Below are 24,352 nucleotides of genomic sequence, written 5' to 3'. Positions count from 1 at the left end.
AGAAAGAAACTCACTTAACATTTTGGAATGCATTATAATTAGAAGGGCTGAAATTAAATGCTAAATGTGTGTCAACTACTGATGGAAGGAAGTCTTATCACATTTGGCAAAATTGGCTCAAAATGAATAAATTGTAGAAACTACTCTCTTCCTCTGAGAAAATACCTAATTCCTATCACCAGGAATAAGAACCGGAGATCCAACAGGCATTATACAGCCTGTAATTCAGGTATAATGCACAGAATTACACTACATCTACTTCTGAGTTAACCCCAGACAGCTTAAGGTCTTACAGTTGAATAAAACCGCTGCCGTGTCTACTCAATGCAGTTAATAGCTCAGAAACAAAGAAGTAAGAGCTATCATTGGGCAGCCAAGACACCTAAACCAAAGCTTTGGCAGAGAGACCAGTACAGATACAGACCCACAATCAAACAGAAACTTTATTAGTTTCTTCTACAAGAGACAGTGACATCAATCTTTTTAACAGAAATCTCAGGTCATCTGAGAGGTCAAATAGATCCAAGGAAGAAAGATGACAGTTAAACAGTTAAATTAATCAAAAGGCACTACAACACCACCTAAAACCTACTACCGCAGTGGTAGTGGGCTAAGGAAGATTAAGCTACAGTGAAATAATCTCATGTAAATTGTTATAGATTATATAGTAGGAAGCGAGTTTGCTTTCCAGAAGACTATGGCACAATGATCACTTGGGACCAAGTTGATATTTGGCCAGGAAAAGAAGGTCAGGCCAAATGGAAAGGAACAGGGACAAAGGAGAATCCAAGTGACAGAATCCAAGCAAAGGGTGATGGATCAGGCTTTTTCCTCCCAAGAAGCATTTGTTGCATGGTGGGTTGCCTCCCCTCAGGCTCCTGCCCTAGAGCTGCTCCAGCCTTAGAGGTGCTCAGCAACCAGAGCTGGGTTCAGGCTGCCCCAGGCTCATGCTGGAATTTAATACAGACTTTAGAGAACTTGTCACAAGTTCGGGGGGGGGGGGGGCGCTGAAGCATTCACATGCAAAGTAGTCTGAGCTTCCCCAAACACATTCAGACACCCTTACACAACTTTTTCCAAAGTCTGACATCTTGTAGCAGCTGAGCTGTAGTTAAAGCTGCAAGGCTCACAAGATCAAAGAAGCCAGGATGAGACAATACAGGTAGGAAATCCCAGCAGTTAACCTCAATCTTTCTCTAATGTAGGAGAAACACTCATATACCTGATGTGGGATGTAGAAAGCTACACTGTAACAAGCTGGGTTTCTGCTGGATTTTTCATCAAATACCAAAGGAAAATAAGGGGCGGGACTCACTTTATTTTTTAAAAGCCTCGGAACTTATTCTATTATAAAGGGACATGGCTGAACAGGTAGGAGACAGATTCCCCATTGTGAGTTCTCCTGATGGCTTCTGCAAGGATCATGGAGATGTCGATCACCTAGGAGGGCAAGGCAAGAATCAGGTTAGTATCATACAGACAGAGATGACTGACTGGCCAGTTTGCAGACACTGATGAGCAGCCCGATGAGGGTCCTTCCTCTTAAGACTGCTGCACTGTGCTGTTTCCCCAAGGGATCCCACAGCCAGCTGCTCTTCATACCCACATTTTAAATATAACCAGCCACTTGGGAAAGAGTCAAAATGCTTATGGAGGAAAAACTCTGACTCAGACTCACCAAGATGGTGGTAAGTTGGCATTTAAAAATTCTTAGGAATGAAAAAAGAATATTTAAGCTGAAAAAGAAATCCTTAAGAATGACATCAACCCTCCAATTCCACATATTTCTAGTGGATTATATTTCCATATTTCTAATGGAAAGCGAATGGATTACTGTACATATTTTTAATCAAGCAAGGTCTTGTTCTTTTAGTGCAACAGCACTCAAACTTTATTGTCTGACAATTACCTGGGGAAATTAAAGTCCCGGTCCCATGACCTCTGGTTTTGTAGGCCCTGGATAGAGCAAAGGAATCTGCATTTTAACGAGAACCCTAGGTGATTAACTTAGGTGGTTTCCAGAGCACACTGTGAGAAACACTGAAGTTCTAAGGAGCATACCATCAGTTTAAAGGTTTCACATTACGTTTGCAGGGGCCAATAGTTAAGAGTGATACACACAAACTGTAAAGCATGGACCTGGAAACTTGAGTGTGTATCACAATCACTGGGAGAGCCTGTTAAAATGTAGAATCCTGGGCTCCATCCTCCAGAGATTCTAGGTCTAGCTGTTTGAATTTTTAGACACGTGATCTTTTTCCTTTTGGGTCACAGATCCTGATGACTAAGCCTTGAGAGCAAAGGAGGAAATCTTTAGAACCCACCCAGACACCTAATTCAACACATGTAACCACCTCCTAAATACTCAGTGGAGTCTTGTTTTGCAAGAATCTCAGCCTCACCTGTATTTTGGAGCAATGCTTCATCTTATCCTCCTGAGGTATGGTATTGGTGACAACTACTGCTTCAAAGCATGCATTATTAATGCGAGAAATGGCTGGGCCAGAAAAGATTCCATGAGTCAGGATAGCATAAACCCTGGTGGCTCCAGCTGAGAGAAGTCTAGAGGAAAAAGCAGAGTTGATTAGGAGTAATCTTACTTGTCACTATAAAATCCGAGTTAGGGAAGAAGAATGTCTTAGTCAACCTAGGCTGCCATAACAAAATACCACAGACTGGATGGCTTAAACAGAATTTTATTTCTCACTTGTTTCTGGAGGTTGGGAAGTCTAAGATCAAGGTGTCAGCAAGGTAGGTTTCATTCTGAGACCTCTTCTCTTGGTTTGTTGGTGGCCACCATCTCGCTATATGCTTCCATGACCTCTTTGTGTGCATAGACCAAGAGGGGGAATGGGGGGTGGGGTTGGGAGGGAGTTCCCTGGTGTCTCTTCTCATAAGGGCACCAATATCATCATGAGGTCCCCACCCTCATGACCTCACCTAAACCTAATAACTTCCCAAAGGTCCCATCTCCAAACACCATCACACTGGGGGTTAGGGCTGAATTTTAGGGTGATACAATTCAGTCGATAGCAAGGAGAGAGAAACAGACTAAGAACTTATCTGAATAGGTTTGGATTAGTGTAGAAGGACTGTGGCACAGACTGCTATGCTCAACAAAATCTGTCTCTTCTTCCTAGCACACAGCTGGACATTTCCTAGCCTCCCTTGCATAGTTAGGTGTGGCCATGTGACTTAATTCTGGCTATCTAAATGTGGACAGAGGCTTGTAAAATCTCCCATGGATGATCCTCCATGCTCCTTTCCCTTTCTGGCTGGCCAAAATGGAAATGTTAAAGATGCAGCGCCCCAAGACTGAAAGGGGAATACTTGCGTTGGAGCATACCATGAACAAGAAAGAAACTTTACCGTGTTCAGGGAGTTGATCTGTTAAGAGCAATTAGCGTTAACTTACTAATATGATAAAAGGAGTTTTATAAATTTATACTCCAGGATCCAAACCAGGAGAGCACACAAGTCTTTTTTTTAAGCATCTATTATATATATATGCTAGGCACTGTGCAAGGTACAGATACCTGGAGATTTAAAAAACAAATTATGAAAAACAATGCTGTCCATACTGGCTTGGATTATAAGCAGTGGGGAGCCACTTAAGGTTTTAAAGGAGGCATGAGGGGAATCTAGTCTTAGTTTTAGGAAGATAAGCGAGTAGGGTGGCAATGTGAAAGATGGACTGGGGAGGTAAGAGACTGGTGACTGTCAGCAGAGAACAGAGGGAAGGCAATTCAGAACAGTGCAGGCAAACGATGAGAAGGAATACGAATGAAGGTAGTAGCAGCGAAAATGAACAGTCAAAAGGTAAGGCCAGGGATTCTAGCTTAGGTAAAATATAAATATGAGAATCTATTTCTGTCTCCTCAGGCATATAGAGTTCTTACCTTAACTTGTTTTAAAAAACTATCAAGGGACATCCCTGGTGGTCCAGTGGTAAAGAATCCCCCTTACAATGCAGGGGACATGGGTTCAATCCCTGGTCAGGGAACTAAGATCCCACATGCCACGGGGCAACTAAGCCCGTGTGCCACAACTACTGAGCTCGCACGCCTCAACTAGAGCCCGCATGCCACAAACTACAGAGCCCACGTGCTCTGGACCCCACACGCCACAACTAGAGAAGAGAAAACCCGCACGCCACAACTAGAGAGAAGCCCATGCACCACAATGAAGAGCCCGCGCGCTACAACAAAAGATACCGTGTGCCTCAATGAAGAGCTCGCGTGCCGCAACTAAGACCCGACGCAGCCAAAAATAAATAAAATAAATAATAAATAAATCTTTTTTTAAAAACTATCAAAAGTAGAGTACTTAGAGTGATGAGATAATTTTGGAAATATAGTGGTGACAGTTGCACAACATTGTGAATGCAACTAATGCCACTGAATTGCACACTTAAAAATGGTTAAAACAGCAAATTTCATGTTACATAAAGTTTAGCACAATAACAAGGAAAAATAAAACTAAGAAAATCTAGAGAAAAAAATAATACTTATCAATTTACATGCATTGCAATTTTAGCCTAGGGTGACAAAAGAAAGCTAGTTATCATCTCCTCAATTCAGTTCCAAAGAGAATCAGCAGGCTTAGGGCATTCAGAGAGCAGTTAGCTTTTTACTTCTAACCCCCAGCCCCACCACTAGGCACTCACTTGTCAGCTGCGTGGCAGATTGTACCACAGGTGTCAGCCATGTCATCCACGAGGATGGCCACCCGGTCCTTCACATCTCCCACTAGCACCATGCGGTCCACTTCATTAGCTTTCTTCCGTTCTTTGTGAATCAAGGCAAAGTCCACATTCAACCGGTCTGCGATGGAGGTCACTCTGCAACACAGGGTATTCACAGTTAAAACGTGTGTGTGTGCCTCTGTGTGTGTGTGTGTGTGTGTGTCTTAGGACAAAGAAAGGAACTAAAGGATGGGCTTGTTTTCTGGGGGAGAATACTCCTTGAAACCCAACAGTTCCCAGGGTTGGAAGAAAGCTACCGGAATTGATTGGCATCACAAACTGGGTTTCATAGACTAATGCCTCCATACCCTGAGAGCAGTTTATGAATGTATTAGTCAAACTTAGATTACAATTCATTCTGGGTTACCGTAGGGGAAGACGGACACCCTCACCAGTCCCAGGAGGCGGTATAATGAATGCTAGCGCATGTTCGTTTACTAGACTGGCAGCGAAAGGGGAGAGAGAGATGACTTGGTTAACTAATGCCGGGAGTGTAGATCACCCCAATTTGACATGCGGATGTGGTGAGAAGTGAACCTGAACTTGGTGGGAGAGGAGCAGTACCCAGCCCATTCCAATGCCCACGCCCTCATCACACTCCCCTCAGTGATCCACCAACTGTCAATGTCAACTGTACCTGGACACCAAGCTTGGGAATTCCTTTAAGGACTGCTAGAAAAAAAGTTTTACCAATTAACTGGGCAAACCAGGCATCTTGCTGTACAGCTCAAAGCACCTCCAAATCAAAACAGAATTCCTTTTTTTAAAATTACAAGGCAATACAAACCAGACTAGAAGGTGGGATAGAAAACAAATCTTTCTGGCGACAAAGTACCATGTAATCACTCAAACAGCAATCCATTCAGTGTATATGACTGTGGTGCCCCAGTGACACGTATGGCCACGCTCCACCATGCCATCCTTCTTATGCGTGAAGAGGCCTGTGCTTTGCGTTTTGTTTTTTAATGTAATACTGATCCAACCAGAGCATTATGTCCTATTTCCCTTGTGACTATGGTCACATTTCTCGAGTTTGTGCTGAATAAGGGAGAACCTGTGACCATATAATAAAGGACAAACAAGATTTGGACCACAACCTAGGCAACATTTACACCTGATCTAAACAACCCATACCCTGTGCTCTCCTTTCCTACTGCGTGGGCACATAACAACATGAGTTACCAATCTGGGACTTCCCTGGTGGTCCAGTGGTTAAGACTCTGCGCTCCCAAAGTGGGGAGCACAGGTTCGATCCCTGGTTGGGGAACTAGGATCCCACATGCCGCACAGCGCAGCCAAAAAAAAAAAGAAGTTATCAATCTGCTTGGAATGATTACTTAGCCAAGGCAAATGCATGATCACTTAGTTCAAGCATCCCAAACCGTCCACACTCAATGGCCAACAAACTCAGTGACTGACAAAGTGTAAAGGGCTCAAAAAAGTCACTCCCTATATCCTTGACGGGAGAACTACGTGCAAGTCACAATCACACAGGAATCTCTACCTAGTCCAAAAGCCCTGCCAAGACAGACGTGATAGCCATTCACTTTGAAAATATTTCATCACAAAAAGAAAATTATAAACAAACAAAATCATTTAGCAATAAACCATCTACTGAAGGCAGTTTTTCTGTACCCAACTTTGGAAAGAAAATCATGCTTGATTACTTATTTCAAATGTGACTGTTTTCTAAGTCTCTGTGGAAGATGATTTTCACAAGTATGACAAGCACCGTGAGGGGGATGTGTTTTAGGCTCCATCTCTAGTATTACAGATGGTAACTAGCGACAAGGGACTCACAAAGCCATACATCTGGCTGGAGAACAGAACTCAAGCTCTCAGCTTATCAGTTCTGTTGAAGTTCCTGAAATAAAGAGGTTGTTGAGAAACAGTCATTGAAGATTTGAATGGCTTTTGCAAAGATCTGAATTTGCGTTTCCTAATCATCTGTGTTTTGTAGCTCTTCATTCTATTTCCACAACAAGAAGAACATGTGTCACGCTTTTGAATGCATTACTAACGAGTGAGCCGCTAAAGAAATGAAAAGCTCTTAGTCTGCACCACGTGAGCTGAAGCCCTGCAACTGGCAATCCCTGGCAATCAGTTTGTTTAGAATGTTCAGAGCTTGGCTTAAATAAAATCACCACACTTTCTTTTCCTTCCTGATTAATATTTTAATCTAAAGGATCAAAACGGTTTAACCAACCGTTTGGAGGTATGTAAAAGCTTACTTGTTCACTATTATCATGGGCTTCGATAGCAGGTGCCATTCATTAGAAAACCAAATTCCTCCCCCTCCTGATGGGTCACAGCGCTGTTGCTAGCCCTGCAGCGCTGAGTCACTGTTGGGTTATGGTCAAGCCCACGATGCCAGACTATTTCGTGCACCTCTGCTGTCTTTCAGGTAGTGACTCAGGCCAGTAGAAGAGGAGTGAGTAAAACCATATCCAGCCCATGTCCTAGCTACCGGCACATCCAAGTACTTAAAAACTGTCACTTCTCTATCTTGTAATAACCTATAATGGAAAAGAATCTGAAAAAGACTATATATATATATATATATATATATATACACATACGTATATATATATACATATACATATATATATGTATATACATATATGTATGTGTATATATATATAGTCTTTTTCAGATCACTTTGCTGTACCCCTGATGCTAACACAACATAGTAAATCAACTATACTTCAAGAAGAGAAAAACTCACTTCAGTAGAGAAACATCGTTTTCTGACACAACTGTCTGAAAGCTTTTCCCCGGTACATTGGGAATAACATGACTTTCAACCATACCTCTTAGCTCCTCCAGCATCGGGTGAGACAATCGTGCAGTTCCTCCATTCCGAGATGTTCTCCCTTATCCACTTGAGGACAGCTGGCTCTGCATACAAATTGTCCACTGGGATATCAAAAAAGCCCTACAGAAAGAAAGAAGCTGGGTCAGTTTTGCTTGTTTCCCTTCTCTTCCATTTACAAATAATGAACACAAAGAGAATAGTAACTTGCCCACAGAATACTTTACTGCAACATTCAAACTGATCAGAAGGCATGCCCGGCATGGCAGACTGTAAAAGCAGCCTCCTCGAATCTGGGCTGTGCAAGAGAGCCCAGCCACGACGGGCAAAGCCAGGCCTCGGCTACACCACAACTGACCACAGGCACATGAGCGAGCTCTTGGGAAAAACGGCCAAGTCCAGCCAAGACCAGAACTACCCAGCCAACGTGCAGACCCACGAGGCAATAAATGCTTACTACCTTATGCCACTAAATGTTGGGCTGGTTTGTTAAGGAGCAAAAACTAACTGGTAAACCAGTTAGAGATGCTATGGTATATAAACTTAATGGAAGTCATTTACAATAAATGGTCACAGTAACTAGAAGTCAGGAGATCTGTGTTCTAACACTAGTTGCTACAGATTAGTTGTATTTCACAACTAATCTGTTCCTCTTCTATGAAATGGGTATAATCACCTGTCCTATATCTCACTGAATTCCCAGAAGCCTCCAATGATAGTGATTTCAAAGTCTCTTTAAAAAGTATAAACTATAAGGTGGTATTCTGCTCCCTTAACTCTGTTTAGGATAGAAAGTAGGTTCCAATATCCACGGCTCTAAATTTAATGATGACAATAACAGCTCCCATTTATTTCGCATCTTTCATGAGCCAGGCGTTATACTATGAATTTAATATCTTATTTGATACTCACAATAACAAAACAGAGTGTGTTCAGAGAAGTTAAATAACCTGCCCAAGGTTACAAAGCTAGTTAGTGTCAGAGCCAGTATTCAAACTAAGTCTGATGCCAAAGCCTACATGCTTCCCAGAATCCCAGACGGCCTCCCTGTGCAACCACCCCACGTGACTAAGATCATGATCTATGCTTAAGGGGAGGATGTTGAAAATGTCATCAATGTCTAGTTTATTTGAGCTGTACTTGGGCAGTTTTTGCTTCCCTACGGTTTTCAGCATTCAGCCCTCTCCTACCCCCTTTCTAATCCCTAATAATCCCTAAGCTAATACTTAGCTTCCACTGATACCTGAATTTGAGAAGCATGCAGGTCCATGGTGATAATATGATCCGCGCCTGCTACAGAGAGCATATTTGCGACAAGCTTGGCTGAGATTGGAGCCCGGCTCTAAATGGAGGGGAGGAAAGAAAAAAAAAAAAAAGCCAATTTGAGAAACAATTCATTTGCTCAAGAAGCACTTATTTACTGTGCACCTACTGTGTTTAAGGTACTGTGCTACCAGGAAATTCATAAAAAGTGACATAGCCACTGACTTTGAGTAGATCACAATCTGGCACAAATATGAAGTGGATTATCATTTTTCCAAATCAAGATACATATTTCAGAAAAGAAAATACCTTCCCTACCTTTCTTTTTCTTCATGTACATATTTTCTGCCTATTCAAGTGTTTCCAATGCTCCATTATTTAAATTAGGCAGACTTTACAAATCTTTTTTGAAAGAATTTTATTAAAATCTCTTTTAACACATACATACTCAAACCTGTGTAACATCTAACGTGTCAACATTTAAAGACACATCACAGGATGGAAATTATAGTTTTATTTTATAAATTACACCACTCCCTTACTCATCCGGAGGCCAACGTTCCAGTAACCTCAACCCCCTTTAATAAAAGGTAAACACACCTGGCTGCACCATAAAATAGCAAGGCCCATGTCCTTTACTCTACTCTGTAGGAGCACTGTATTTTACTGAAATAAAAATATCTGGCCTTCTCCCAGGCATTGTATGTAAAATTTGGGCATCAATTACAACAGACCTGCAAAGTTTTACATATATGCTTTATCCTCTAATACTCCAAATAAGGTGAGATGTGTGTGTGTGTGTGTGTGTGTGCGCGTGTGTAATGAGACCAAGTATTCATGTAACTGACTTCAAGTTATATGAAGAGGTCACAACTAGAACCAAGAGGGTCCCAGAGGAGCTACCATAGTTTAAAAAAATATTCTACTCCATGGGAGCTGGTGCTTAGTCTTGCTGATACAATGAAAAAATAGCAGTGAGTTAGCCAAAAGTCACATACATATGACTGGAATAAAACAGACAGACTGCAAATGTGTTGCTTTATACAAACCAATCACGCCAATTGTTTTGAAAATCAGGTAATGCCTAAGATAAAAAAAATAATATCCTCTAAATATACATTTGATGATTAAGGAAGTTTTTTGACTTTGGGCAAGTGCTCCTGCTTCCCCTGATTTTAAAAAAAGAATTAAAGAAAAAAACAGAGATTCCGCTCCTACCTTATCCTTCTTATCCTGCCGGGCATAAGGGAAGCATGGGATGACTGCAGTAACCCGACTGGCTGAAGCAATCTTGCAGGCATTAATCATGATCAAAAGTTCCATTAGATTGTCGTTGATTTCACCGCAGCCACTCTGAACAATGTAGACATCCTCTCCACGCACACTTTCGCCAATTTCCACACTACAGGAAAAGGAAGGACAACAAAAACAATAGATTTTAAAGCACTATACTGTACATCTACAGACAGTAAGGTCTAAAAAACACAGCTTCCCCACTAGTATGCTATGAATGGATTACAGCTGCATGTGGACTTGATCCCCTCAGACTTCAGGAGATTCCCCAGAGGAGTCCCTCTAACAGAAACAGTTTACTGCCTCAGTTTACTCCAGTGTACTATACAGATATTACCTGCTTTTATAGGTGACATGACATGAAAAAGATTGGCTAAGGCACTTAGAAGTAACTGGACTATAATTTCAGTAGGCAGGTTGTATCTCATTTCATATATTGAATGCAAATCTGATATAGCATCTATGACTGTCACAATCCATATATAACAAAAGAAGTAGAAAGCTCATACAAGGAATGAATCACTACCATTCTATAATGATGCCTTCTACAGAAGATAGTACTACATCTACCACTTTGGCAGTTCACTGAACAAATATTAAATGTTCATCGCCAATCACTTTGCTAGGTGCCAGGGACATGATGGAGAACAGATGTGGTCCCTGCCTTCATTCTATGCTAACTGTACTCTGGTCCAATTAGTAATTCTTATTTTAAAAAATTCCACAGGAAGTTACTCTAATTATGGAGTAAGGCTATATTTTACCATAAAGTGAAAGTTTTAATATTCATACTTGGATCCTTACCAAGAATAACTTATTAAAAAATAATAACCTCAATGACACCTCAAAGCAACACCATTTCCCCAATTAATCCTCTAGGTGAGGTGGGGGGTGTGTGTGGGTGTACGGGCATGCATGCGTGTGTAGCGTGTGTAGGCAAGTAGACCAGAACAGTTAATAACCTGTACTGATGAAGAGAAAAACTTCTTCAACAGGAAGTAATTCCACTGCCAGAAGCTGATATAAGAGCTAATTATTATTTAAAATTTATTCCTTTCCAATCCAAGTAACAATTGTTACTTAGTTCCCCGACTAGGGATTGAACCCATGCCCTCGGCAGTGAAAGCACCGAGTCTCCAATCCCAGGATCCTACTTTTTAAAAAATGGGGTTAGCTTATATTGCAAAGCAAGAAAAGTAAAAGCAAATGGTAAAAATCAAACCAGAAACCAATTAGAACAGGGAAGTTGAGATTCCTGGTAGCCAGAACAAAGAAGAAAACACATTTGTTCGGGATGTTTGGAGGTAAACCTTCAGGCACTGAAAAATGGGCAAAATAAACCCAAAGTAAGCAGAAGAAAATATAAACATAAGAGCAAAAACCAATGAAGTTAAAGACAGTAAAACAATAGAGAAAAACCACTGAAACAAAAAGCTAGCTCTTGGGGCCTCCCCTCGTGGTCCAGTGGTTAAGAATATGCCTTCCAATGCAGGGGAAGCGGGTTCGATCCCTGGTCAGGGAACTAAGATCCCACATGCTGCGGGGCAACTAAGCCCGTGCACTCTAGAGCCTGTGTGCCACAACTAGAGAGCCCGCGCACACCACAACTACTGAGCCCTTGCACTCTGAAGCCCACGCACCACAACTAGAGAGAAGCCCGTGTGCCGCAATGAAGAGCCCATGCACTGCAACGAAAGATCTCGCATGCTGCAATGAAGATCCCACATGCTGCAACTAAGGCCCAATGCAGCCAAATAAATAAATAAATAAATAAATTCTGAGAGGGACTTCCCTGGTGGCGCAGTGGTTAAGAATCCGCCTGCCAATGCAGGGGACACGGGTTCGAGCCCTGGTCCAGGAAGATCCCACATGCCGCAGAGCAACTAAGCCCGTGCACCACAACTACCGAGCCTGCGCTCTAGAGCCTGCGAGCCACAACTACTGAAGCCTGCGCGCCTAGAGCCCGTGCTCCGCAACAAGAGAAGCCACCGCAATGAGAAGCCCGCAACGAGTAGCCCCTGCTCACCGCAACTAGAGAAAGCCCGCGTGCAGCAACGAAGACCCAATGCAGCCAAATAAATAAATAAGTACATTAAAAAAAAATCAACCAATTGCACTGTATGAACCTTATTTGCATACCAATTCAAGCAAATTGTTTAAAAAACCCACATTTATGAGACAAATGTGAATACTGGCTAATTATTTGATATTAAGAGATTACTGTTAATTTGTTTCAGGCAAGAAAATGGTATTGTGGTTAATGAAATGTATATGGGTGATATGATATAATACCAAGGTTTGCTTCAAAATAATCCAATTGTGGGGGGGGGGCGGGGGCAGGGGGAATAATAAATGAAACAAGATTAGCCGTGAATTGATAACTGCTGAACTGGGTGATGGGTGCATGGCAGGGAAATCATTTACTAGTCTCTCTACTTCTGTATGTGTTTGAAATGTTCTATAACAGGAAGAATGAATGAATACCACTCAGGATTAGGCTGCCTCTTGCATCTGCTCACTTATGAACCTTCTGCAGGCCTGCTATTGTGAAAATTTAGAAGACTGAGGTTTATCGTCCCTCACAAAGTAACTCACCTCACACTACAGGTAAGTGGGTCCAACGTGTTTCTTCAAAAGGTTTTGACAGATCTGCTCATACCCTTTTACAGATACCCAGCTGACAGATATTTAATTTTGGGTGGAAGTACAACTTGATGGGTCCACCAGGATGCAATGGCTACAAAGAATTTTACGGCGGGATCCTGAAATAGTGATGCTGAGCAACATGATGAACCGAACAGCAATTTTGTGGACCCCAAGACACAGCTGAACAGACATCTATTAATCACCAAGATCAGCCTTAGGAAACAAGTGAATCTGTCAGCAATGTCAACTATGCTAATGCCAAAATTGCTTTCTGGAGACATTGTTTTAAATTCAAACGGACAGGCACGAGAGGGCCAGGGAGGGCTTCCTGGAAGAGCAACTTGCATGCTATCCAAAGTGTAGGCCCTAGAGCATCACTGTCCAATAAGGGAGTCACTGGCCTCAAGTGGTTGTTGAGCACTTGAAATGCGGCTAGTGTGACTGAGGAGGTGAACTGAGATGCGCAGTAAGTGTGAAATACCACACCTTGCTGTGAAGCTGGTATAAATAAAATAAAAAAGATATCGTTTTTTATATTGATTACATGTTAAATTTTTTAAAAAACCACTCAAATGGACAGGACTAAATAACACCTTGTGGAGGTGAGCCTGCTCTGCAAGTTCCTCACTGTGGTGGGCACGAACAAGAGGCTGCAGGAGTTTCAAGGGACTTCCAGATCTCCTTTACTAACGCTGCCTGCCCTTTGAGAGGTTCCAGGCTGAGTCCCTTCTGTGTTTTTTGTTTTTGTTTTTGTTTTTTATAAATTTATTTATTTTATTTATTTATTTTTGGCTGTGTTGAGTCTTCATTGCTGCGCACGAGCTTTCTTCTTAGTCGCAGTGAGCGGAAGCTACGCTTCATTGCGGTGCTCAGACCTCTCATTGCGGTGGCTTCTCTTGTTGCGGAGCACAGGCTCTAGGAGCGCGGGCTTTAGTAGTTGTGGCACGTGGGCTCAGTAGTTGTGGCTCGCGGGTTCCAGAGCGCAGGCTCAGTAGTTGTGGCACACGGGCCTAGTTGCTCCGCGCCATGTGGGATCTTCCCGGACCAGGGCTCGAACCCGTGTCCCCTACGTTGGCAGGCAGATTCTCAACCACTGCGCCACCAGGGAAGCCCCCTTCTGTGTTTTATGGCGCACAACTCTAGGGCCCTGACTGAGTACTTCAAATATCCAGCAACTTCAAAACTGAAGAAATTTTATTTTATTTTTCAAGAAAATTTTATTTTATTTTATTTTATTTTATTTTATTTTTCACTCCCTGCCCCCCCTACCACCTCACCTCCTTGACCAAGCTCTCCACTTCTCTGGGGGAGAACGAAAGTCAGGCATATTGATTGCCAATAAAAAGCCAATTGTGTCCTCTACACCTGGTGTGGGAAACCTATGGCTCTTGTTCCAGTCAAGAACACAGAATATCATCTGTGCTCCAGACATTCACTCACCAGTCAGACTGTTTGATTAGGAGCCAGGGAAGAGCAGTTTGGTAATTGATCCAAGACAGTATAAGGGATGGGCTAATTATCTACTCTAAAGCTGTCTTATTATCAAGTAAGACCAGAAAACAACATATTTAAGACCATGGGGGCTTATCTCTTTTTACAAATGCCTCAACTACCAAGGTCAATATAAAAATATTCACAAAATTGCTTACATTGTTCATTATGTTACTCGGTATCATTATTTAAGGATCCCACCCATAAAATTCGTAGAATTTTGTGCCTGGAAGTATCTAAAGAGTTTTATGCAAATGAAAACTACATAATCCATTGCATATGCCTTTATCCCTTTGGCTGCTGGGAAGCCAAGGGATACAGTTAAAGTAACACTAAATCAACTTCAGTAATCACTTTATGCCAAATTCTTGGCACAATTACTATAGTCCTTTGTTCTAACAGGCTTCTGATGTATCTACTTAAACTTTTTGTACCTGTGACTATCATGAAACACTTTAAATCCTTTCTTGAAAGCAGGTAAGGTATTAATTACAAAATTAAATTTTCACTGCCATCTTAAACATCAGAGAGCATTTGCTAAATACATAACTTTAGTAGAAGTGATTTTTTTAAAAAGTATATTCTAACATCACATAAGGTTTGAAAAGTAATTCTTAAAAAAAGTCACCAGCTCACCACCTAACAATCACCAGTACCATTTTTGTATTATATCACCTAATAAGCAACCAACAGTGCAGCCGTTTCCCAAAGCCACACTTAGGACTAGCACATACCCTCAAGCACAGAAGGATGTTATGACCAGACATGCATCTAATAACTTAAAAAAGTTATTTAACTATATTAAAAATAAAGTGGTACACATAAACTAGGACACTGCCTTGTTTTACTGTACATAATTCTAATCTCACTAATCAAGACCACTCTTTCCCTCCAGTTAGTACCATGACGTACAGACTTGCATAAAGCCTTTAAAAAAGCCCATGAAGTACACTTAGATTATACAGCTCGGTCAATAAACAGTTCAGTGAATCCAAAAAAAACCTTAATATTATTCTTATGGTTTCCTCTAAGAGATGATAAGTTAGGCAGTGATGGATGGTAGAAGAATTGATGGTGTGCCTGAAACCTGTTTGCTCTTAATATCATCTACCACCGCAACGAAGAGTAGTGCCGGCCGGCGCGCAGCAACGAAGACCCAACACAGCCATAAATAAATAAATAAATAAATTTATATATATATATATATATAAAAAATCATCTACCAGGTGGAAAGACCTGGTTTAGCAATTGAAAGGGTAACAATCCTTGTTCTTTCCCTCTAGCTAATGGTATGTCCTCCAAATGGCTTTGGGCCAATGATTCTCCCAGCTCTTCTGGGGAGGCCAGATGACTGGCTATGTCCATCCAGTGAGAAAAACTGGCTTCTCCTTGACCCTTTCCTTTAGCATCAGACATAATTGCATCTGACAAGCACAAAATGTTAAACATAAAAAGGAAATAAAGTGAATCTAAAAGTGCCTTTTGATTGGTGGTATTCTTAAGAAAATCTCAAGAATTTAGATGGATGTTGGCATGTGCAAAATACATGGGATTAACTAACAAAGGTTATAGTTCTTAGGAAAATCCTAGGCAACCAAGGTTAAAGTCATCCCCCTCTCAGCCTATCCAGAGTAATCAAATAAACCAAAGTTATTTAACAATACTGAAGAGAATTGAGTCCAAAAATTTAGTACATATAACAAGAAAGAAACAGACTCACAGATAATAGAGAACAAACCAGAGGTTACCAGTGCGGAGAGGGAAGGGGGAAGGGGAAGATAAGGGTAGGGGATTTAAGAGGTACAAACTACCATGTATAAAATAAATAAGTTATAAGGATATATTGTACAACACAGGGAATATAGCCAATATTTTATAATAACTATAAACGGAATATAACCTTTAAAAATTGTGAACCACTTTGTTGTACACATGAAACTTATAGAATATTGTACATCAACTATACCTCAATAAAAAAAAATTTAGTACATTCAGAAGTTTCAAAAGCCAGATGAATTCTGTAACAGCAAAAAATTTAAAGAAAATACTCAGAGTTGGGCAAGTCACTTAACCTCTGAATCTTAGTTCCTTCACCCATAAAATGGGGATAGTAAGAGTAACCCCTCAGAGCAGTGTTGAGGGGATTAAATATTAGATGTGTATAAAGTGCGCAGCATAGGAACTAGCACATTTTAAGCATTCACTATTTATTAATTATTATTAATATCATCATTGCTGATAGCAGAACTCGTTCAACTTTTCTTGAAAGCAAATTTGGCAATAAGTATTAAAAAGCCTGAGAGGGACTTCCCTGGTGGCACAGGGGTTAAGAATCCGCCTGCCAATGCAGGGGACACGGGTTCGAGCCCTGGTCCAGGAAGATCCCACATGCCGCGGAGCAACTAAGCCCGTGCACAACACCGAGCCTGCGCTCTAGAGCCTGCGAGCCACAACTACTGAGCCCACGTGCCACAACTACTGAAGCCCGCACGCCTAGAGCACGTGCTCCGCAACAAGAGAAGCCACCGCAATGAGAAGCCCGCGCACTGCAACGAGTAGCCCCCGCTCACCGCAACTAGAGAAAGCCCGCACGCAGCAAGGAAGACCCAACTCAGCCAAAAATTAAAAAAAAAAAAAAAAGCCTGAGAAGTGGTGTATACCCTTTAACCTAGTAATTCCCCTTCTAGATATTTAACCTAAGGAAATAATCAGAAACAGTCAAAAGATTTACATTCAAGAGTTTTCATATAAAAGAATCAGATCAAAACTTTTAAATATCTAATAGAGACTTGGTTATCTAAAATTATAGTAAAACCATGACAAGACTATACAGCTATTTAAAACCATGTAGACTAAATATTAAGAGGAGAAACTACTCAAAATATATTGCTGAGTGAAGAAAGCTATAAACAACCTATCTTACTTTTTTGAAAAAGTACATAAACAAACATCTGGAAGTTCATAACTCAAAATGTTAAGTTTATCTTGGGTGGTGGAATTATTTGGGATGTCTTTTCTCCCCTCTGTCCTCTTCTATATTTTCCACATTTTCTGCAATACCATCACCACCCCTTACCAACACTGTGAATTTGTTAGACAATTTTCTAAGAACTTTACTCCTATCTCATTTAATTGTCACAATAGACTCTGGGTAGATACTACTTTAGAGATGAGATTACTGAGGCAAAGAAAGGCTTAGGATTCAAACCCAGCTTCTCTGATTCCAGAGCCTGAGCCTTTAACCTCTCATAGCTATTTGTGTGTGTCATACACCCACATATATGTATGTATGTTTCCTCAAAAACAGGACAGCAGGGGCTTCCCTGGTGGCGCAGTGGTTAAGAATCTGCCTGCCAATGCAGGGGACACGGGTTCGAGCCCTGGTCTGAGCCCTGGTCCAAGCCCTGGTCCAGGAAGATCCCACATGCCTCAGAGCAACTGAGCCCGTGCGCCACAACTACTGAGCCTGTGCTCTAGAGCCCGCGAGCCACAACTACTGAAGCCTGCGCGCCTAGACCCTGTGCTCTGCAACAAGAGAAGCCACCGCAATGAGAAGCCCTCGCACCGCAACGAAGAGTAGCCCCCGCTGGCGGCAACTAGAGAAAGCCTGCGCACAGCAAAGGAAGACCCAACGCAGCCAATAAATACATAAATTAATTAATTAAATCTATATATATATATAAAAACAAAACCCAAAAAACTGGACAGCAAAGGATGATCCTGACTTCAGAAGAAAGCTACTCAAGAGAGCATCAACCCCTGAGATCCTGCCAAATTGCTGCAAAACAGTCTCATTTGAGGATGGGCTCTGCAGTTCCCCATCTGATGACCCAAAGCACCCACTGAGCTGCCCTGTCCATGACCTTTAGATCCCAAGAGTCACACAGGGCAGCAGTTACCACTTATGCAGTGCAGAAAAGCCAAAGGTTGGGGGAGGGAGGTGAGGGGAAGCTCCATAAGCAACATATTCGATTATGTTCAATGAAGATTTCAGAACATCTAAGGAACCAAAAAGCTAATGATTAAGCCAGAAACAAGGCAACCTAACCAGTCAGCAATTTTCCACATTGGGCTTAATCTTATCCAATGTTTCCAAGCATGTTACTGTCCAGTTGTTTAAAAATGAATTCAGCCTTTTATCTCAGGGAAGTAGATTGGGACTCCTGCTAAATTCAGATAAATCAATCAGTAGAACACTAAACTGTTCTCCCCCTCCCCTCTCCCAATATAGCCTCAGGTCCTGATGTGTTGCACTAGGCAGAGGGTCCACAAAGAAAAAAAAGTCTTTGTATTTTTTCATGAAGCACAGGAAGAGGACTTAATAGTCACAGTTCTCTAAGGGGAACCAAAAAAACCTCTAAATGAAAATCATTCTTGTCCCCTAGCTATAATGCCACTTGCAAAGTCTGGTCCTGTTTTGTTTTATTACAGCCCATGAGTCATAATGCTGTGGTTAAAGCTAAAGACAGCAGCTCGGCTAGCCTTTCCACTAAGGTACTGCCTGGTTACAGATGGCATCAGTGTTTGCACTATCATTTGCATCACAACCAATGGTACAATGATCAAGCATCCAGAAGGAAGCTGTCCACTACAGATGAATGCTTTTATCAGCAGGGTCTACAAAGGATAGGGGGAGTTACACTTTGGTAAACAGTTTAAAGAAAGAAAAAAGGGAACAAAAGCATTTAGGAAAAAATGTTCAAAGCAATCTTCACTAATTTAACTGATTCATTAGGTTTGGTGTAAACTTCCCCTTAGAGGACTGACTGTAAGACTGTGGGCACTGCTCTGATTTGATCAACAGGGTACCAACGAAACACAAAAAAACACCTAACAGAACCAGAAGATGCTATGTTTAGGTGGAAGGGGTATTGAAAGGATCAGGTGACCAAGCTATCTCTAAGATGGCCCCAAGGTGCAGGAGCACGGTGGAAGTGGGGGGAAGGTGCAAATTTAATTAGCAAAGCAATGAAAACAATTCATTGCAATGCTCTATGCATTCCCGGCCTTCCACTCCATGACCTTTTCTCTATTATCTTAATATTCAGGGATAAAACTGTCTCCTAAATCCCCCGCACAACGTTAGAAGTGGGCAAGTTCAGGATAGACTTTGGTACTGAAAAATATGCTTTTGTATTGTCTGTACCAGTAGCTACACTTGGGAAGGTCAAGGATTCCAGAATTAAGGTTCCCTAAGATTTTCTGGATGGCTCAAACTGAGATGCTGGCAATCAGGATGCAGTTAATGCATCATTTTATCCGAGCGACTAGATTTAACTTAAGTATGGCTCCTAGTCTAAAGATGTGAAAAGCCAACGCTTGCCAATCGAAGAGAAGTCCTCAGTATTAATTTTGGCGCCCTCAGTACATAATGTCAAATTCCCTCAACAGGAAATCCGACCGACACCGTTTCGAATTGAAAAGCTACTTCTTAGACTCTAGGAGAAGCACTACGAGGGCTCAGTACGCAGTAGGATCTCCCAGGCAAGCTGGTCTAAGAGCTGAAGAGAACCCAATCTGGTCTGGATGGCTCAAAAGCGAAGCGACAAAGCCACGTGTCCCCACTGCCGAGCCTAGGCGTCTTTTCCCTCTAGCCGCTCTAGGCAGCCACCATCCCCGCGTTGGGTCCTCCAGCCCTTGCCTTCAAACCCAGTAGCTTCGCCTCCTGCTCCATCTTGACTCCACCCAACCGCACGGTGAGAATGAACGTGACCCTCCCGCGAGAGGTAAAATAACGGAAACAGCCCGTGGGGCACGCTTGCCACAGAGCTGCCCCTTATCGCCCCAAAGCCGGCCCTTCGGAACTCACGCGGTGGCCCCATCCCCCTACCCTCTGCTGCCCAAGTGTCGCCTGGCCGCCCCGGCAGGTGAGGCCGATCGGGGTCCCAACTTCATCCTCACCAGGTCTCCTGATTGCTGAATTTCTTAGTCACCACCTTGCCCAGCTCCAGGCCCAGGCGGTCGGCAATCTTCTGGGATAGGTCCTGGTGGGAGCTGCCGCTGAAGATTTTGATATTCGGCATCTTGGCCAACTACCCTAGGCACTCTTTGCTTAGTGATCGCTGCTGCTGCCGAGACCCGAACCGAGTCGGCCCAGAGACTCAGTACTAAGCACTTCGCATTGCTACTCCGCCATCTTACATTCCCGCCGGCGCGCGGCTCTAAATTGCCCAGCGCGGGTAGGCGGAGTCAGCGGGGAAATTTACACCCCGCCCTTTCCGATTAGCTGAGTGCCGGCGAGGGGCGGGTCCTTGTTGTAGTTCCGCCTACCCCCGGCTGTCTCAGGGATTGACTGGAGGCCCTGAAGGGGGCGAGGCTAAGGAATCGCCCCGCCCCCTGTAGCGAGGCAGTCCGAGAGGGCTGACTAAAAAACGCTGAGATACCCGCGCTTGGCTGGGGGTGGAGGGATGCTGGTGACGCGTAGGGCCAGATCTTTCCCGCAAGTCACGCTTTTTTTTTTTTTTCTTCAGCACCTGAAAGCAAGCCTGGCTCTGGTTTACAGTTTCTTTTAAAAATATCTGTTTATCAGGATGGCAGCCACAGTTCGTCTGAATGAAGGGGAGATTTCTGAACGTGATTGAGTTTGCATGTTTCTGAACATGATTTTTATCTTTTTGTAAGGATGGGGCTGAATTAAAGCACGTTTGCATCACAGACAGACGCCCATAGCACAGGCTCATCCAAAGGGCAAACAAGCAATTTCAGTGTCGCCTTTGCCTGGCAGACAAGTCCCAAGAGGAAAGTGACTGAGGGCAGGCTACCTGAGTCATCCAGGGACACTGCAAGAGAAGTCTCATTTTGTTTTCAGCGCTGGGACCAAGTATGTTCAAACAAGTGATGAAGTATGGATTTTCCACAATATCTGGGCAATAAAGGTCTGATTTATCTGACCCTTGGAAAGGAGAGAAAATTTAGAATACTTATGGGACTTCAGATAAAGAACCCCGGAGGAATCAGAAAACCTGGTTTTGGGTCCTGTCTGCCTCATGTTATCCTCAGCATCATATTCTGCGTGTTGCTAATGTGTCCTTTTACACCGCTATTTTATTATTTTTATGATGATAACTGCTAATTGGACCAAAGAGGGCCTTTATTCTCACCACATTTTCATTAAGCATATTCCAACCATGGGTTAGAAGTAACAGAAAAATCATACAATTTTAGAATCATACAATCTTAGTTCTGAGTGCCATAATGCTCATAACTACAAGCTGTAAAAATAAAAGGGACTTCAAAAATCATCTAGTCTACTGGCTTCATTTTACATATGGTTGAAACTGAGACCAGAGATGGGAAGGAATTTGTCCAAGTGGCAAAGGCAGAAAATATTTAAAGCAGCATCCTAGCTTTCCCTTCCTGCCATTTTCAGCAGTGTCCGCAGAGGACCTCTCCTTCTGACCTTTTGTCATAATTTTACGACTTCAGAAATGTAACATAGGCCCAGGTGTATAGGAATACTTGAAGAAGGAAGTAGACTGCAAGGCAGAATATTAGTAGTCTTCCATCACATTTCATTCATCAAATATTTACTGAGTGCTTCATTGCATACAAGGCAGTACACTAGGCACTGAGGGGACTATAAAGTATTTGCCTCCAAGGAATTTGTTCTTTCAATATTTATTGAAATATTTATTGAATACTTCTAATGCACCGGGCCATGTTCTGGGCACTGAGACTACAGCAGTAAACAATCAGAAACCCCTGCTCTCATAGAGTTTATATTCTCAAACAATAAACATGTAAATGAAGAAATTGTATAATATATCAAGTGGTGATAAGCGATGTGGAGAAAAATCAAGCAAGGAAGTAGGAAAATGTGCCATGATGGTGGTGGAGGGGAGGAGGAGTTTAATTTTAAGTAGGGTAGTCAGAGAAGGCCTATCCGGGAAGGTGACATTTGAGCAAAGACCTCAAGGAGTTAAAGGAATGAGCCATGTTGATATCTGGGACAAGCGGAGGGCACAGCAAAAACCCTAGGACAGGAGTGCATCTAACTTGTTTGAGGAATAGTAAGGAGGTTGATGTGTCTGGTGCAGAGTGAGTGTTGGGGCCGAAGGGGTAGAGCACACCAGTAAGAAAAAATAAGATCAGTGAACTAAGAGCAATTGGTGGGAAGGTGCCAACCATGTAGGACCTTGTAGGTCATTTTAAGGATTTTTGCTATTACTGAGTAAGGGTATTTACCAAAGAATGACATGATCTGACTGCTCTCTTAAAAGGAATAGAGCGTAAGCAGCAAGATAAGAAGCAGAGAGACCAATTAGGAGATGGCTTCCTAGTAGAGATGAGACATTTATACAAATATTTATAAGACATGGCACAATTTAATACACTACCATAGAGAACCCTGTGTTTGGGTAAAGGGTAAGCTACTGTAACACAGACCCTAAAACACAGTGGCTCAAATAACACAGATTATTTCTCTCTTGCATGACATGCTCCCAGGCCAGTGGGACAATTCTGCTCCATGTTAGGTCATGAGCACATCCATGTTCCAGCCCATGGGAAGGAGGAAAGAGAAGAGGCAAGGGATTTCTTTTTAAACAAGTCACGTGGAATTTGCTCATTTCATTTTCCATCACATCCCTTTGGAATGAGCTTAGTCACGTGGCAAGAGCTTAGTTGCAAGTCACACCTACCTGCAGGAAAGACTAAGAAATGTCTTGTTAGGTGGCCCTGTACTCAGGAGGCAGAGAAAAAAGGGATTTTGGAGGTACAACTAGACATCCGACCCAAACAAAGTCATATGCAGACTCAGCAGTAAAAAATATCACCTCTGCCTGGGACATCCTGGCAGTATTGGACATCCTGTCCAGACATCCTGGAGGTACTTCTGGCAGTGGAAGCACATGAGCTAGGCCTTGAAGGATGGGCAGGGTTTTGACAGTAATGAAATAAAATTCATATATTGTGGCAAGACAAAATGTTTCTCTGCCCGTTTGGGCCTCCTCCCTCCCCTTTAGTGTGTATTGTGTATCTGTACTAACCAGACCTCCCTAGGAAATAACCTTCCTTCTCAATCTTGTAAGGGGTCACCATGACCCACTACTCACTTTGTATGCACAGATCAGGATGATGTAAACTGTCAATATATGATTTGATGTATAACCCTATGTCTCAAAAACTTATATATAACTGTGCTTTGACCTTTAACGGGCCGAACAGTCCTCACAGCTTTCTGAAATATTGTCTCCCACATTATAATCCTCAAGTTGGCTTGAATAAAATTTTCCATTTCTTTCTTAGATCGATTAATTTTTTTTGACAACAGGCAATGATTGGGAGGAGGTGGTTCTCCCCTGGCAGGAAGCAAAGGTGAAGAAGTAGAGGTTTTGAGGAAAGGGAAGTAGTCTGCTTTGGCTGGAGTATCAGGTACCATGTTGAGATTTTATTCTGCAGGTGGTGGGAAGCCACTGACTATTCTGGAATAAGGGAATGACATGATCATAATTGTGCTTTTGGTAAATTTAACTGTGTGAATTAATAATAGGGAAGAGATTGGAGGCAGGCAAATCAGGTTGGGAGGGTAAGTTAGTAATGTCCTTAATTGGGCCAGTAGCTGTAGGGTTTAAGAAGAGGGATGAGAGATGTGAATCTCAACCTTCTGGAAATCATGGACCCCTTTGAGAACTTTATGAACACAAGGGACCTTCTCTCCAGATAAATGAGCAAAGAGCCCTGCGCTCATTAGATTAATACTAATAATCCCATTAGGGCAAAAACTAAGTAATCTAATCAGAGAATTCCAGAATATAAATGTATGTGGGAAAAATTCTGTTGTCTTTGTTCCTTTTGTCTCTGTCTAGAAAGGTAAACAATGTTAGGGCATGGGGGATGGGTGTCTTAGTCCATATCTAAGGTAAGGTAGTCCTGAGGAGAAAGTTTAAAGGAGACTTGAGTTAAAGTCATCTAGGAAAAAAATGTCCTCAGACCTTTAGGGATGGATGAACATGGACAAATTAGGCCATCAGAATAGGAACAATGTGTGTGAGGCTGGCATAAGGATCCTAAGATGTGAGGTTTTGAAAAGAATATGCTGAGTTATATGTAAACGGTGATGGGTTCTGTAAGTTTGATATCATTCAAAAGAAATGTGCTGTGGG

At 42.3% G+C, this 24,352-nt stretch overlaps 1 protein-coding gene across 1 annotated transcript; it reads right to left on the bottom strand.

Moving 5' to 3' along the window:
- Positions 1 to 425: 425 nt before the first annotated feature.
- On the bottom strand, positions 426 to 20,399 carry PRPS1 (phosphoribosyl pyrophosphate synthetase 1). The gene is made up of 7 exons (XM_061179482.1): positions 20,151 to 20,399; positions 10,038 to 10,221; positions 8,800 to 8,898; positions 7,555 to 7,679; positions 4,667 to 4,840; positions 2,403 to 2,562; positions 426 to 1,440 (listed from the first exon to the last, which is right to left on the bottom strand). Exons 1-7 carry the CDS (start codon positions 20,270 to 20,272, stop codon positions 1,348 to 1,350), a joined length of 957 nt encoding a protein of 318 aa, XP_061035465.1. The 5' UTR covers positions 20,273 to 20,399; the 3' UTR covers positions 426 to 1,347.
- Between the last annotated feature and the right edge of the window lie 3,953 nt (positions 20,400 to 24,352).

This window comes from Eubalaena glacialis, chromosome X (assembly GCF_028564815.1).
Source record: "Eubalaena glacialis isolate mEubGla1 chromosome X, mEubGla1.1.hap2.+ XY, whole genome shotgun sequence".
Lineage (NCBI taxonomy): Eukaryota > Metazoa > Chordata > Mammalia > Artiodactyla > Balaenidae > Eubalaena > Eubalaena glacialis.
Note: the sequence above shows the minus strand (reverse complement) of the source record. Positions and strands in the feature narration are given on the sequence as shown.

What these genes read in the sequence shown, in the direction of transcription:
- PRPS1 (XM_061179482.1), bottom strand. Translation starts at nt 20,272, where the DNA reads ATGCCGAATATCAAAATCTTCAGCGGCAGCTCCCACCAGGACCTATCC. An exon ending in GATGCTGGAGGAGCTAAGAG is followed by an intron (nt 4,841 to 7,554) that starts GTATGGTTGAAA and finishes CCTGTGTTGCAG; the next exon opens with AGTGACCTCCATCGCAGACC. An exon ending in ATCTGCCACGCAGCTGACAA is followed by an intron (nt 2,563 to 4,666) that starts GTGAGTGCCTAG and finishes TTTTTCCTCTAG; the next exon opens with ACTTCTCTCAGCTGGAGCCA.